Source organism: Leucopleurus acutus (genome assembly GCF_964270905.1).
Source record: "Leucopleurus acutus genome assembly, chromosome: 3".
Taxonomy (NCBI): domain Eukaryota; kingdom Metazoa; phylum Chordata; class Mammalia; order Artiodactyla; family Delphinidae; genus Leucopleurus; species Leucopleurus acutus.
This window is the reverse complement of record NC_139145.1, coordinates 20,490,610-20,506,878: the sequence shown is the minus strand read 5'-3', so window position 1 is coordinate 20,506,878 and position 16,269 is coordinate 20,490,610. Positions and strand designations below refer to the sequence as shown.

The 16,269-nt window shown below is 50.3% G+C and overlaps 2 protein-coding genes across 2 annotated transcripts; one reads left to right on the top strand and one right to left on the bottom strand.

The window, feature by feature from the left end:
* Positions 1-275: 275 nt before the first annotated feature.
* Positions 276-6,752, top strand: ARL10 (ARF like GTPase 10; the record flags this gene model as incomplete). The annotated part of the gene is made up of 4 exons (XM_082835117.1): positions 276-610; positions 1,233-1,434; positions 4,306-4,481; positions 6,579-6,752. Exons 1-4 carry the CDS (start codon positions 428-430, stop codon positions 6,750-6,752), a joined length of 735 nt encoding a protein of 244 aa, XP_082691243.1. The 5' UTR covers positions 276-427.
* A 5,011-nt stretch (positions 6,753-11,763) lies between these two features.
* On the bottom strand, positions 11,764-16,233 carry NOP16 (NOP16 nucleolar protein). The gene is made up of 5 exons (XM_082836255.1): positions 16,069-16,233; positions 15,870-15,978; positions 14,620-14,689; positions 12,976-13,082; positions 11,764-12,223 (listed from the first exon to the last, which is right to left on the bottom strand). Exons 1-5 carry the CDS (start codon positions 16,173-16,175, stop codon positions 12,080-12,082), a joined length of 537 nt encoding a protein of 178 aa, XP_082692381.1. The 5' UTR covers positions 16,176-16,233; the 3' UTR covers positions 11,764-12,079.
* Positions 16,234-16,269: the final 36 nt, after the last annotated feature.

Here is a 16,269-nt window from a genome sequence, read left to right as displayed (position 1 = left end):
CAGATCGCCTGGGTTTGAATGCAGGCTTCACCAAAGCACTACGGTGTGGCTTGGGCCTCGGTTTTCCCTTCTAAGAGGCACTGTTTTAAGGGGTAACCTAGAACAGCTGTGAGCTAACCCCTTGGCACACAGCAAGTGCTCGGTAGATGCCAGTATCACCGCCTCTTGTCCTGCCCAGGCACAGCCTCTCGCTCCACATCGCACCTTGCAGAGTGGGCAGGAGGTCCCCGCGCTCCGGCCAGCGCCCCCACTCCAGCCGCCAGGGCGCGGGCGGCCTGTCGCGACAGCGGCGGTGCATTGTGGGGCTTGTAGTGCGGGTCTCGGTTGGGTGGGTGGGCGCGGCCGAGGCAGTTCGCAGCGGGGCCATCTTCGGCAGGCCGGCTGGCTCGGCCTGTGCAGCCGGTACCCGCGCCCCTCGCCCGGCCCTATGGCGCCGCGGCCGCTAAGCCCGTTGGTGCTGGCGCTGGGTGGCGCGGCGGCCGTGCTCGGTTCGGTGATCTTCATCCTCTGGAAGACCTACTTCGGCCGCGGACGGGAGCGGCGCTGGGACGGAGGCGAAGCCTGGTGGGGCACGGAGCCTGCCCGCCTTCCGGAGTGGGACGAATGGGACGTGAGTACCTGGAGGGGATCTGCGCCTCCGCGCGCGCAGCCGAGGGGTGTGACCGCCGCCCTGCGGGGCGGGAGCTTGACGCCGCAGGCCTCGCGCGGGTGGACGCGCGTCGGGCGGCCGCGAGTCCCGGAACCGAGGAACGGGTGGGCGTTTGGGGGAGTGTGCTATGCTGCGCCGCCGTAGGCCTAGGGCTTCCTCCGGGCAGCCGTAGCCTGGTGGGCCCGCGCCGGGCCCAGCCCGCGCCCGCCCGGCGCCTGCGCAGTGCGCGCGGGCCGGGGGATGCCGGGAGAGGCCCTCCGCCCCCTCACCCGGCCCGCGCGGTTCATTTGCGCGTTACCCCGACTCGGTTGTTCCTTTCGCTGTGGGATGTGGGGATTGTCAGTCTGAGGAGGCTGACGCTCCGCGAGGGGTAGGAATTTGCCCGAGGTCACTCAGGAAAAACCTGAAGAACGGGTCTTGAGACTGAGGACTCCATAGGCCCCGCTAGTCCCTTTGCAGCAGAGCGGGTCTGGCTGCCCCTTTAACGGCGGTAGGGCGGGGATGGGCGCTTTGGGCCTTCGGTCTTCTATGGGGAAGGGTCAGGCGGGAGGGTGCCAACCGCAGCTTGACCCGTACCCCACAGCCCGAGGACGAGGCGGACGAGGAGCCGGCGTTGGAGGAGTTGGAGCAGCGCGAGGTGCTGGTGCTGGGGCTGGATGGCTCTGGGAAGAGCACGTTCCTGCGCGTGCTGGCCGGGAAGCCACCGCTGGAAGGCCACATCCCCACCTGGGGCTTCAACTCCGTGCGGCTGCCCACCAAGAACTTCGAGGTGGACCTGCTGGAGAGTGAGCAGACCCGCCCCCCGTGTCTCCCGCTGTCTCCCCATCATCTCAGCTGGACCCAAGCTGTGGCTTTTTATCTAAGCAGGACACGCCCCTGTAGAAAGTCCTTCCCACGCCTCCCTGCGACACAGGATATAGTCCCAGCTCTGTACTCTGGCTTGGTCGACCCCTGTCCCTCACCCTTACTGCAGCCCACATGCCTAACACTGAGATACTAACAACTAAAGTTTCCAGTATGCCAAGCCCTTGACAGACATCACTTTAAAAATCCTCCCAACAACTCCATAAAACCGGAAACAGTTACCACCTTCATTATATGTGAGGAAAGGAGGCCCAGAAAAATATTTTTTTTTTATTTATCGAGGCCCAGTAAAATAATTTATCCAAGCGCACGCAGCTTGCCGGTCAGCTAATGCAGACTATCTGGCTCTGGACTCTCGATGTTAAGCACCATTCGCAGTGCTTGTTTCTGAAGGGTGCTTGCTGTTTTCTTTCTAATCTTCTGTGCTTTGCATGCACACTGTTCCCCCAGTCCGGAAAGCCCTTCTTCCCTTGTTAAACTGCTGTTCATCCTTCAAGATTTAAGTCAAACATGATATCCCTCTGAAGCCTTCTCTGACCCCTATAGGCTAGATTAAGAGCTCCTCCTGCTGCAGTGTTTGCCACATACCACCCTGTGTCCCTGACTAGGCATCTGGGGCACCGATAAATCCGATCCAGCTCTGGCCTCTAGGGCCCAGCCCCAATCAGGTACCTGGGAGAGCTTGTTGAGTAAGTGATCAGAGAGGGTCTGAGTATCCTCCTGCCCTCAGTGTTAGGCCTCTTGGGATCCCAGGAGAGGATGGGAGAGAGGGTATTGAGAGCGCAGCAGTACTTAACCACCTGTGTCCAGCCACAGACTCAGTGGGGATGGACGGGTAGCCTTCCTGCCAGCCAAAGGACTCAGACCATAAAGATTAGGTGGGTTTAGTTAGGTCCTAAAGTGGTGGGATCGGACACTGAGGACCTGGCTTTTGGCCTGAATGGGTCCAGTTCCTCTGGTCTCAGGGCCTTGCCTGCTAGCCTGCCCTGGCTACATCTTTTCTCCCTGACTGTAGCAAACGCTGACATTCACCTGAGATTTAGTCCTTTCAACAAGCTTTCCCTGTCTCCATCTCTTGTGCCAGGGACACAGAAAATTCAAGTGGGGGTTCTGCACTTAAGGCCCACTCTGTCTGACAGAGACAGTATCCCCCTCCCTTCACCTTGGAAGGGGTTTGATGTTTTCATGTTACCCAGGGGTCTGCCCTGTTAACATCCCAGGTTCAGTAAGGTCACCCAACCTGGATTCAAACCCAGATCTCCCATTCAAGTCCTGGGGCTTTCCCCTCCCACAGCACACACTTCACTGTGGTCTCCTACAGTGCCTGGCCTGCAGCCCAGCTGAGAGTGAGCACTTTGTGCATTTTTGACGACTTTTGCCTTCCCCACACCTCCTATATCCATTTTATTAGCTAGTTCTGTCAGCTTTATCCTCCAGTCGAGTCTGCGTCTGTTCACTTCTCCCCACCTCCATCTCTGCCTAATTGGTCCAAGCCGTGGTCACCTGTCAGGACTACAACAGTCTCCTTGCTGGTCTTCCTGCTTCCACTTCTGTCCTCAATGTTGGCCATAGGTATCTTTCAGAAACCTGTATCAGATCATGTCATTCTTGCTTAAAATGCTTAAGGGGCTCCCCACAGACTCACTGTGGCTTTACAGGCCCTGTGTGGTCCAGCCCTGGGCAGCCTTGCTGGTCATGGCTTCCTCCTCTCCCCTTCTGGCGGCACCTCAGCCTTCTGTTTCTCGAACACATGGATCTTGCTCTGCTTCTCTCTGCCTCATCTCATGACTAGCTCCTTCTTGTCATCCCAGACTCAGCTCACATGCTGCCTCCTTAGACCACCTTCCCAGACCAACCAGTCCAAAGCCACCAGTACATACAACCACCTCACCCCACCCCTTTCACTTTTTCTGTTTTACTTCCTTCCTTTGTGGAATGCGTTTATGTGTTACTGCTGTGTTGTTTCTGGTTACGGAGGGAGCTCCTTGAGAGCAGGGCCCCTGCCTGCCTTGCTCACCTCTGTATCTCCAGCACCCAGATCAGTGCTTGGCACCTAGTAAGCACTCAGTATATACTTGTTGAGTGCCTGCTATGTGCCAGGCATTGTGCTGAGGGCTTTGGGGGGATCCAGAGATAAATAGCTCTAACTCTCAAAGAGCTTAGAGCCCACAAGTGTCAGAAGTATAACCAGAAACACTAGGATGCAGGATGACCAGTGGGGACTTTGCAGAGGGACAGAGGGGAACAGGAATAACCCAGGTTGGGGGTGCTACTTGGGCAGCCACTTGGTGACACTATTGAGTATGGTGTTTCCAAGGAAAGAAAATGGGGCGACTAGACTGAACAAGAGAAGCTGAATGGAGAATGGCTGTGCACAGGCAGGGCAGGGAGTCCTGGCTGCTGACCACAGCTGCCACTGACCCAGGAGGAAGCTAGGATTTGGGAGGAGGCAAGGCAGCCCAGGAGAAAGAACCAGAGTACTATTTATTGAGCATATAGTATACACCAGTCCTGTGAAAGGTGCATTGCATGTGGTACCTTTGGGTCTTGCTGCAACCTGTTAGGTAAGTTCAGTGAGGAGGAGACTGATGCTCGGAGGTAGCGACCTGCGCAGGGCGACCTAGCTGTCAGAGCTGGAGCTAAACCCAGGTCTGATTGGCTCTGGAACCTGTGGACTTACCCTTGCTCCTGGCCAGTGGAGCCTTGGAAGGCAGGAAGTGGGGTGGGGTCAGGCTATATGTAGAGAGCCAGGGCCCAGGGAGGCTCTGAGCTGGCCCCTGGCCTCTCCTCAGTCGGTGGCAGCCAGAATCTGCGTTTCTACTGGAAGGAGTTTGTGAATGAAGTAGACGTGCTGGTGTTCATGGTGGACTCAGCTGACCGGCTGCGGTTGCCCTGGGCCCGACAGGAGCTGCACAAGCTACTGGACAAGGACCCTGACCTGCCTGTCGTCATCGTGGCCAACAAGCAGGTGAGGGCCATGGGAGGCTGGCTCAGGCCAGGCGGGCTTGATCCACAGATGCCTGGGCAGGGGCAGGGAGCACTGGAGAGGTATTCGGGCCCAGGCCCATGACCTGCAACGCTTAGCTGAGAAACTGTCCCCCACCTCTGCTACCTGTACTCTCTTCTCATTCCTAATCCTCATCCTCTCTCTGCCTTCCTCTTTGCCTGTCATTTGTCATCCTAGAGAAATGAGAAAAATTATTATTAAGTGTCCACTATTTCCCAGGTGTGGTTTCAAATAACATTTCATATTATGCTTCTGTTCACCCTACAAGATATGGGATACTCTTTCCATTTTACAGATGGGGAATCTGAAGCTCAGAGAAATTTTGTACACCTTGAAAATAGTAAAATTGGAATGTCTTAACTCCAAAACCTGCACCTTTTCCACTCTTCTATGTCCATATGATTTCTGACTCTAGATCAGAGAGCTATAGCTAGGAAGTGATAAGAAGTTGAACAGATTAAATAATAAGAACTAACATTTATTGTGTGCTTACAGCATGCTAAGCACCTGGTAATCGTGACCTCACTTCAGTCTTACAAAATCCCCACTATAGGCCTTGCTGTTAGCCCAAAGTTACAGTTGGTATGTGGCAAAGCCAGGAGTTGAGCTTAGATCTTCCTCAAAGTTCCTGCTCTTCACTCTACCTCTCCTGGCCCAGCAACTCTCGGCATCACACACTTAAGATGCCATTCTCTGCCACAGTATAGAGTCCTGTCATATTTCATGTGGCCTGTGCCCATGGTCCTGATAGCTGTGGGGCATGTTTCCAGCCTGGCTTGGAGAGAGGCTGTCCATCTTTGACCTCAGGTTCCCTCTGCCTATCAGGAAATACTTGACCGTCATTTATAAATAGGGTAACCATATGTCCTGGTCTGCCTGGGACAGCCCCCATTTATGCCTGTTGCTCTGGTATAACTATTAATAATACCTACTTTGAGTCTCTGAAGTACCCCAGTTTGACATGGGGAGGGGGAAGGGTAAGCTGGGACAAAGTGAGAGAGTAGCAGTGACATATATACACTACCAAATGTAAAATAGCTAGCTAGTGGGAAGCAGCTGCATAGCACAGGGAGATCAGCTTGGTGCTCGGTGCTTTGTGACCGCCTAGAGGGGTCAAATGTAAAATAGCTAGTGGGAAGCAGCTGCATAGCACAGGGAGATCAGTTCAGTGCTTTGTGTCCACCTAGAGGGGTGGGATAGGGAGGGTGAGAGGGAGACGCAAGAGGGAGGGGATATGGGGATATATGTATATGTATAGCTGATTCACTTTGTTATAAAGCAGAAACAAACACAACATTGTAAAGCAATTAGACTCCAATAAAGACGTTAAAATAAATTAATTAATTAAAATAAAAAGAAGTACCCTAGTTTGGACAGTGAATCACATCATCATCTTGTATATAAACTATAATTTATAGTGATTTTGAACCTGAGGTCCCAGCACTCTTATGAATTGCTCCAAGAAGAATCATTTTAATCTTGGGCTAGGCTTGAAATTAAAATGTACCATCACCAGCCATGTTGTGTAGTGGCTTCTTTTTCTTGTCACTGGGTTTCTAGAAGTCTAGGGAAGGTAAGGCCCTTGTCTGGAAGTGACCCTACTGTAAGATCTCTCTCTCCACCATTAAGTTTAGGAAACTGAGCTAGGATTCCTATAAAGGTTATAAACTTGGTCATCAAGCCAACCTGAGTTTGAAACCTGGCTCTGCCACTTATCACTGTTTCATTGGCTAAATGACTTCACCTCCCTGAGCTTATTTCCTCAGCAGTTAAGTGTGGACTGTGAGAATTAAGTAAGATTAAGTGCCTATCACAATGCCTGACTTAGAGGAAGTGCTCTTTCTTAGCACAGTGGCTGTGGGTAAGAATGACGGGGTGGAAAGAGATTGATACCAAGAAAGTCAGAGATGAGGAAGAGAGTTTAGACCAAGTGGCCGTGAGAGAACTTAGGCCCCAGTGTTCCCCCAGGGAGCCGAAGAACAGTTTATTTCATAGATGACAAGGGCGGGTTTTTGGGAAACGCTGTCAGTCCCGCCTGACATCTCTGTTTCATCCCAGGACCTGAGCGAGGCCATGAGCGTGGTGGAGCTGCAGCAGGAGCTGGGCCTTCAGGCTGTCGATAACCAGCGGGAAGTCTTCCTCTTGGCAGCCAGCATTGCCCCTGCAGGAGCCGGCTTTGAAAATCCTGGCACCGTGCACATCTGGAGACTGCTCCTGGAGCTTCTCTCCTAGGCTGGTACCCACCTGCTCACCAGCCAGCCCTGGGACCCCAGTTCTGCTCCTCCTGCTTCTTCATCCCCAGCTGGGGCCTGGGGCACAGGCTATGTGGCAGCACTTCCCTTCTCCCCTCCTCGCCCTCTCAAGAGCAGGGCCTGGGCAAGGCCAGGAACCATGTGGAAGCCTTGGTGAGCTAGCCATGAGGCTGAAGCAGGGAGATGGGTGAGGCTGAGGGTGGGAGAGAATGGTGTCTTGCCCATTCTGGGCTGGGAGTGAATCCCACTTTCGCCAGGGAAGGCAGCCTCGTCCTCTGACCTGTACAGTGAGCTGCTCAGCAGGCTTAGTTCTCCCTGCCCTATAGGTCCCAGTGGTTGAGGACCATTGTAGGTGTCCGAAGTATGCCCAGTCTAGACCATTCCCTCCTGGTGACTTCACACCCCTCTAATGTGGGCAGGTTCTGGGCAGTATGCTGTGAGCTCAGACCCCCACTCCTGCATTATCCTCCAACCCCAGCTGGCTCGTGGCCTTGTGCAATCCCTCCCCCTCTGGCCCAGGGCCATCCTTTTTAAAGAGAAGTGATTTCTATGTTTTTTTCCTAACTTGGAGATGTATTTCCCAGCCATGAAGATAAGAAGCTCAAGGACGAACCTAGAGATCCTAGCAAGGAGCTTTCTGAAACCTCCCTGCTTCCCCGAGGTTGAGGCCTGGCCCATCAGCCTCTTGACTACAGAGTAAGTGGTATTCACCCGCTAATCAGAAAAACTGAAAGCTTCCCCCAGCCCCCCACCCCACCAAAATCTGGAGACAGAAGCTGCTGCTCTTACACTAACTGTGCCAATGCCCATGTTTACATAAGTCTGGGGAAGGAAGGAGCCTGCCTGTGTCCCTGGGAAGAAGACTGTCAGTGGAGCGGGACGTTGCCCTCCAAACTGCATTTATTTATTTATTTATTTATTTATAAAAGGAACAGGCCAAAGTTTAGGCTCTTTTTCTAGGTGCTGTTATTAAAACCCCAGATGATTGTCATGGAAAATTTGGATCTTTGAGGAAAATAACTGGAATCATGAATGACAGTGTGGTAAGCTACATGTGTCAGTGGAGACAGAGCTCGCACTCCCCTGACCCTCTGTGGCTGTAATTGATGTCATAATACTTCACGATGATCCATATGAACTTGAACTCCACCACTTGACCCAGTAGTCAAAGGGACACAAACTCTGTGTAGGTAACATGACTCTGGGAGAGGCAATTTCATCATAGTTACCCAAATAAAAAGAAATGAGAATCAGCAGACCAACCAACAGGGTAGCCTTGGGTACATCACTTAGCCTTTCTAGACCTGCTGATTGCCCAGCTAAGGCAAAGTTGGATGGAGTTTCTGCTGTCCTCTCCAGTACACATTCCACGATTCTCCTGTTTCCAGTGATCAGCCAGTTTAAGGACTGTCTCTGGATTGACACTTCTCTTTAGTGCAGACAAAAGAAGGAGTCTTTTGTCTGTCAGGGGCCACTGAACTGTCATCTCCACAAATGGGCATTTTTTTCAAGGAGATATCCAACTCAGTTTGCTTTTTAATTGAGAATAGAGATTATGTGCCTTTGTTTCATTTGACCGGTGCAAAAGGGGCAGGCCAGGAAGGTGGGCTGTAGATATCTCAGAATAGAATCACTTTCTTTGAAATTCTGATTAACTTTCTGCTTTAAGAAGTGATTTGACTGATTTTATTTTAAATATTTTGGGAATGACTTGGGTTTTAGAGTAGACTTTGAAGCTCTGCTGACACTTTTCATTTCGCCATTAGAAGGTTGAGAGACTTTACTTCTCTGTTCTATGAACTCCACCTCGTCCTCTAGTACTTAAAAGTTACCTTTGGAGCCAGCATTGTTGAGGGGGGCACCCTTTTCTACTAATTAAGATCTGCCTTTGGTCTAATGAGTATCACTATGTAGTAAGGTTTTTAAAGTCCCCACTGTGGAGAGGTGAAATTGACTAGAGTTTAACTATATGTACTTTAGCAACTTTCAAAGACCACTCTCAGAACTGACAGGTCCCAGTGGCACACCAGAAGACACCACTGAGGAGCACTGAAGGTCCCTGGTACTTGCACAGAGTGTATAGACATTCTTTTGGCCTGTGCCTGTGCCTCACGTGTGGAGCTGCTGGCCTGCCCTAGCTGGGTGGCAAACAGTACTCATCTGCTCCAGTTCCTACCAGGACCAGATTGGGCAAAGTGGGGGAAAGGCCTTTCTTAGGAACAGCTAACTGCCTGGCCTTGTGGTGCTCTTACCTAGTTGTTCCTGAATGTGACTTTGGTTCTGGAGCCCAGATGACTGCTTTAGGGAACCAGTCATTACCTGGAGCTGTTCATCTTAAAGTGAGGTTCCTGACTAGTCTGGGTGATGCTGTGTTCCCCCTACTGCCCTGACTCTACCTGAGCTTGGGAATAGGGAGTGAATGGCTGGGCAGCTCTCATATTCTAATGAAGACAATACAGTGCCCACTTCACATGGGAAGGAAGTTTCTGCACCTACTTGGTTGAACCTGTGCCTGGATCACTTACCCTGGCTCTAGGGGCTTCTGTTCTTAAGAGTTATTTAAATGAAACCATGGCTTCTGACCTGCTGCTATCCCTCTGAAGAGAGGCCAGCCTGGCCCAGAGCTTGGACATGTGGATGGTCTAGGCAAGAGGGATCCTGAGGCTGCTGGGACCATCACCTTGGACTGGCCGCCTATTCTAAGAAGCCTCCTCTGGCACTTCTTGGCGCCCAGAACTGCCCGTTGCAAGCTTGCACTGACACATTGGTATCCAGCTGTAAAGACTGGGGAGGAGGTGAAGTTGGTCCATCCTGGCCTCCCGATCCTCCACAGAGAAATGCTAACGAAAAATCTCACAACTCTAGCCTGTCTGTCTGAATGAAACCCCAGGTTCTCCAAAATAATGTTTCCACTTGCCTTTGGGAAAGAAACATTTTGTTCTTATGCTAGTTTAGTATCAACTGCCAGCATCTCGAACCAGCTGCTAAAACTCGCCTGTGGTGTCCATCGTCGTCCTCATCCTGCCCCAGACCTCAGACCTGGGCAGTCTGAGCAGTCTGCCTCTCATCTTTGCTGTGTGCTCCCACATCCTCTAAGTCCTTTCTAGTAACTGAAAAGGGGCACCTCCAAGTTTTCCTGCTGCCTCCAGGAGGTGGGCCTATTAAGGGACAAGGGGAAGATTGCCATCAAAGATCTGAAGTAAAGGAGCCTTGCTGTCCCAGCCCATGCCCTGTGAACACGGACCCACGAACTGCATAAAACGGAGTGTTGGTGGCTGTTTAAGGTATACAATAAACGCAAAAAAGTTGGATATGGTTTCACATAAATCTGATTTTGAGGAACGTGTGCTTGGTGCTTATAGTTCCAGTGAGGGGCAGCTATGGAGGGTGGTCCCAGAACACTTCCTGTGACACAACGTGTCAAACAGCAAGTTCCAGTTCTCTGGCTCTTCAGTCCACGTGGGGGTGGGGGGGTTAAGGAACATCAGCTTTGGCCTAATTCAGTACTTTGGGGAGGAACCCAAACCCTTTCTTGGGAGGAGTTCTAGCTGTCGGGGCCAGAGCTAGGCGTGGAAATGGGAGCGAGAACATCTTTTGAGTGCCTCCATGCCAGAGGTCAGAATGCAGGCGGCGCCATTCCACAAGCATTCCCCCAGTACCTGCCTTGGGCTGGGCTCTGGGATTCCCAGACAAGGTCCCTGCACTCAAGCCCAGTCTGGTAGAGAATGTCAGCCAGACTAAAAGGTAGTTATGACTGTGATAGGCACTGCTACAGGAAGTCTGGGGCATGGGAACTCCAGCCTGGGGGCAGAGGAAAGTGGTATGGAAGACTTCGTAAAGTTGGCACCTGAACTGGGTGAAGAAACGAGGTTAAGGGCCCAGCCTGGTCAAAGGCCTGAATTTGGAATGCTGTGAAGGGCAGAAGTTAGGAGGCCAAATCACGAAGGCCCCCAGGAGCTCTGCTGCAGACTCAAATCATAAAAGCTGTGCTTGAGGTGTTCACAATGGCCAGTCACTGCTGGAGTCTAGCAGGCCGGATCTGATGGGGGGTGGTTTCTGTCTAGTTTCCAGCCTGCCTTAATGGTGTGGGACAGGTGGGCTGCCTTCAGGGTCCAAAGAGAAGGTCAGCAAGAGAAAGTCTAGGCTTAGTCATCGTGCAGACTTGATTTCAAACCCCACGTTAACGCCTCTCAAGCCTGTTTCTTTACCTGCAAGACGAGGATCCCACACAACCTTACAGGGTTTTATGTGAAATGTTCTATGTAAAAACATAAGCCCTTCTTTTCAAGAGCAGTGAGGAGAGACAAATTTTACGTGCTTTAAGGAGAAAGCTTAGGAACAGGTTTTCTGTATTATTAATAGCTGAGGATACCGTACCAAGACAAGAAAATGCCCAGCACCCACCCCACACTTTGTCTGTGATCCTGCTACATACCAGCTGTGCCACCGAATTAGGCAGGCCTGGCCCCAGGGAATGGCCATGCAGTGTGTAGCCCAGTGCTTGGCACACAGCACAGTGGTATGCAGCAGTCCCCAGACGGTCTCAGAAAGCAAGTTTGGGGGCCTCAGACTCCCTTCAGGAAAGACAAATAGCAAAGGCAGGTCACTTGAAGACAGACCAGGAAGCAGCTATACAGCTCCTTACCCTCTGGCCCTTGAGCCACAGCTGGCCTCAGACCAGGGCCATGGAGAACTGGTCCACCAGCCCCCAGGCTGGGGTGAGGCAAGCACTGGAAGCCCCTCCCAAGCAGCCCAGGGTTCCCAGCAGGCTTCTGTAGAAGCGTTAGTGGAACCGCTATGCGGGAAACCAAGGCAGAGAGCAGTGGAACCAGAACAGGGGAGAAGAGGAGGGAGGCTGTGCCTAGAAAGGCATGTGAATATGGAGCAAAAAGGGCTGAATGGCCTCTTTACCTTGGCTGAGTAGGTTTTTGCAGGGGCAGCCCCAGGGCTTGGCTGGGAGGGGCAAATACAAAACCATCAGAGAAGTAAAATACTGTATTTTATTGTACACAGACTATATTCAAACAAACCACCCACTCTGAAAACAGCAGGTTCTGGCTTTTCCCAGAGACTCCAGAAGAACATAAATTGAAGCCTCTGGGAGATAGTGTCTTCCCCAAAGGGAAGTGTGAGAGATTTTGTGTGTGTGTGTGTGTGTGTGTGTGTGTGTGCGCGCGCGCTGTAACCTTTTGATTCCATGGGGTTTGGCTAGACTCATCTGTAGCCGCACACCTCTCCTTGCCTTAAACCCTGGCTCAGCTTCTCTGGTCCAGGAGGAAGCCTCAACCTGGGGCAGGTGTAAACCAGTCACTCAACCTCCATCTTATTCTTTTGCAACAAATCGACAAAGGCTTGCCACTCCGCTGGGTAAAAACGCTTATAGACGTTGATCTTATTCCGAATCTGTTTTGGGGTATCTTGATAGTAATTCTTCTCATCCCGGGCCATAGCCTAAGAAGGGAGAAGGGCCACTTGAAGAACGCTGGACAGGCAAGGTTCAAATCCTAGCCCTGAGTTGGGCAAGCTACTTCCCATCCCTGAGGTTCAGATTCCTCACCTTAAAAGCCATAGTGTATGTGGGGAAATGCCCTCAGGGACTAGGCAGGAACTGGGACCAACTGAGTAGCTCATTCTCCATCCATCACCAACTGATCCCACCTGGGCACGGGGATCCAACGTACCCAGATCTTTCAATTTTTAGGAGAAGCCAAAAATAAGAACTTTTATTTGAAACCTCCGATAATTAAAATGGCAACTACAGTTAACCCTTGAACAACACAGATGTGAAATGTATGGGTTGACTTATACACGGATATTTTTCAGTAGTAAATACTACAGCACTACATGGTCCATGGTTGGTTGAATCCCTAGATGCGAGGAACCGCAGACTTGGAGGACCAACTATAAATATAGACAGATTAACTCTCAAGTTGTTCAAGGGTCACCTGTAGTTCAAGTTGATTAATAAAAATACCATGCAAGCAAAACGTATTAATGAGTGTGATATGAACCACAGGCCACTCAGTCTCTCCAATTATAAGCATTCTGTCAATGGCATCCATTTCTTAGGGTCTCTCTTTCCTCTCTGTTTCCATTCAGTCTCAGGAAACAGGCAATAGCCAAGCATATCAGACCCTGAATGGTCCAGGGTACCTTCCCAAAGGGCCCCAAGTGGTTCCTCCTGCCAGGCCTAAACCACTCACCTTATAGTCCTCCCCATGGTTCTCCACCATGTAGCAAACATAGTCAATGAGATCCCGAGATAGCGTATTTCCTTTCTTTTCTGGAAGGCTGGCTTCTGCCTCCAGGTCTGGGTTGAGAGAAGCCGAGAGACAGGGAATGAGGCTTTGCTTCCTGCACAAGTTGAGCTGCTCAGTCAATCCCAAGCCACAAGAGTTGCTACACCAACCATCGGATGAGCTTTTCCATCTGCAAATTCAGTGCTAGAAACTTCTTTTTAGCCCCTCAGGTCCCAGGCTCTGTCTATGGCACAAGCATCCATCAGTATAGCAATGAACTGAAAGGCAAGTCACCGCTCTTTGGGCCTCAGATGGGTGAAAGAAAGGCACCAAACTAAAAATCTCTACTTAATGCCAGGTCCTGGGGACAGAGATGAAGATGCAGTGCCTGTCCACAGGACAGGGCTCCCTTCCCGCTCTAAAACTCTCGGAGAACCTCTTGAAGAGTTAATAACAATACGTGAAATGGAAAGGTGTGAATAAATGAGAACTCCAGCTGTAAGAACTAGGGCCTGAGGCACCTCTCTACTCCTTTGTGTATCTACTACTTTGTGAGGGGAAAAGCCAAGCTCCAATAATGGCCTCACACCTAAAATAGCTAGGTAAATACTCCCCCATTCCTCATCTATGAAGGGAGAAAAATAGCTACCTCATGGAAATGAGGTAGTCAAATCTTATCCAGGGTCAGGTGCTAAAATTGCTTATAGTCAAAATTATCTTTAACTTGGTTGCCATGGGTTGCGGGGAGGGGAGAACAGGGCATTATTGTTTCATGAGTAAAGAGTTTCAGTCGTGCAAGATGAAAGTTCTGGAGTTCTGTTGCAAGACGATGTAAATATAACACTAATGAGCTATACATTTTAAAATGATTAAGATGGTAAATTTTATGTGCTTTTTAACAACAATTAAATTTTGCTTTAATTAAAGAATTAAAAATAAAACTTTTTAAGATTAGCTTTGACTACAGAGAGTACACACGATTTTGTATATACGGTCCTGTGCAGTCAGTAACTCTTACAAGAATCATTAAAATAGACTACAGACAGGAACTCACAGAATTCTATATCAAATGTCTGGTCATTCAGATACTTTAAACTTTAGGAGAACTGTTAAAAACCACAGACAGGAAAGAGGAAGGATGGGTAGAATATTCCAGAGTATTCCTGCTTCCCTGCAGAATTTACCCTCTTCTGTTTTAATATTCAGTCTCTATAGCCTTAATATACATAAAATTGGATTTATCATTGGAAAGATTACATGGTGGAATCTTTAAAAAAATCTGTTCATCCTTAATCTCATAAGAAGCTGAATGTATGCCTGAGACTTACCGTTTTCTCTTCTATCCTCTCAGGCACTAGTTACATCCTCCCTGAACATCTCTGACCTCCCTTCACATCTCTGACCTCCCTTCACACACTGGAGCTTAGCCAGTAGACTGAAAATGTCTCAGCTGGGACACAGTCCTAACTCTGCAAGCTGAGCTCTAGAACAGCTCACTTTTTCCCTCTGAACCTCAGTTTCTCCATCTGTGAAATGAGAACATCTGAGGGTCCTTTCCAGCTCTAACTGAGCAGGATGGTGACCTAGAGGAATGTGGCCCACACCCACCATTGAGCACATAGGGCTTCCGCATGAGCTCCTTAGGCCCCTCCTCCACGTCCACTTCCAGGGCCTTTACCTGCAGAGAACACAGACCGTGAGATTAGGAGACACAGGAAAAGATCCTGGATGAGGGGAAATTCTAAAGGCTCCTGCCCGTCCCAACACAACTGCATTACCCACAAGGATCCCTCCACAAAGGCAAGAATAGATGACAAAAAGAACTAATGCCCTCCCTGGAAGCTTCGTGGTTCCCAAGAGGCTCAAGTAAGCAATTCATCTTTCTGTGCCTAACTATAAAATGGGCATAATACCGCTTGCCTGCCTCACTTAACTGTGCGGTTAGCAAATGAAACAATGCACGTGAAAGCACTTTATACTTTACAGTGAGGGAGAGATGTCAGACATCTTCTCTTATGCAGAAGAGCAAGCTGACGGTGCTTGGCTATTAGCTTCATAATTGTTCAAGAAACAGTAGCACCATTTTCTTCTGGCATGAAGGGATAAAAAGAAACATGTCTGAAGGCAATGGGACAAATCCAGTCAGCAAGCCCATTCATTAGGTTGACTATTTATTGAGCACTAGTCACATCCTAAGCAGCACAGGATTTAGTAGTGAATGGAACACAGATCCTTGTCCCCAGGAGATTATGTTGGTGGAAAGAGTCACAGACAATAAGCAAATATACAAATATAATATACCATGAAGTATTTACAACTGCCAATGAATTAAAATAAAGCAGGAAAGAAGTTACTGAGTGAAAAGGGGTGCTATTTTTGAGAGCGCGTCCAGAAAAATAATTATTCCGGAGAAATTAGCCCTGGGAAAAACTACCCCTAGGGAAGCCTCAGACCAAGGACGACTGGATAACTGAGGAAAGGTGTAAGGAACAGTAAGTAAAGATTCCAAACGCCTTATTAGAAAAGTTAAGGGCAGAAAAAGATAAATTCTGGAAAATATGGCTGAGATGCCAAGGGACCCAAACAGTTTAATTTCAGAGGAAAAAAAGTAAGTGCAGAAGGAAAGGGGAAGTTCCAACCCAGGTCCAGTGTGTGCTGGGGGAGGGAATATGAAGGGACCCTCAACCACAGTCAGTACAGCCTGGCCGAGTTGCCTGTGGGGAAGTCGCAAACCCAGGAAGGGCGTGAGGGAGGTAATAATAGACAGGACTAAGTTCTGAAACCCAGCTAAGTATGGCGGGAGTGGGGGGCGGGGGGGAGCTGGAGATGGAGGGCAAGGGACCCTACCACGTCACTACCTTTCTCTTAAGAAGGGGCACTGCCCTGTTGGGGTCCATAGCCAAACCCATATCGGCCAGGTTCTGCCGCACCGATTTGGTCTGGTCCCAGGCATGTCGGATGTGGGAGCTACGGGAAAAGAGAGGGCGATCGCGTAACCATCATCTCTCCGGCTGTCCCGCCCGAGGCCCCCTGACTCCTGAACCTTGGTCCCCTCACCATTCGATCCGCGGCGCTGCCTTCCGTCGAGCATTCCGGTTCAGACGCTTCCGGTTAACATTATAACCGAACTTCTGCCTCCGAGTCTTCCCCTTGGCTTTAGGCATCGCGCTGACCCCAGCACGGGTAACTCAGACTCGGTGCCTCTCACTCCAAGTACCTCGTGTAGCGACTCCTTCCGGCTAGTGATCGCGCGGTTTC

Bases quoted from the DNA above. Each gene is read 5' to 3' on its own strand.
- NOP16 (XM_082836255.1), bottom strand. From the start codon at position 16,175: ATGCCTAAAGCCAAGGGGAAGACTCGGAGGCAGAAGTTCGGTTATAAT. The intron at 14,690-15,869 runs GTAGTGACGTGG...TGTTCTCTGCAG, and splicing joins TGCCCCTTCTTAAGAGAAAG to GTAAAGGCCCTGGAAGTGGA. The intron at 13,083-14,619 runs GTGGGTGTGGGC...CTCTCAACCCAG, and splicing joins GAAGCCCTATGTGCTCAATG to ACCTGGAGGCAGAAGCCAGC.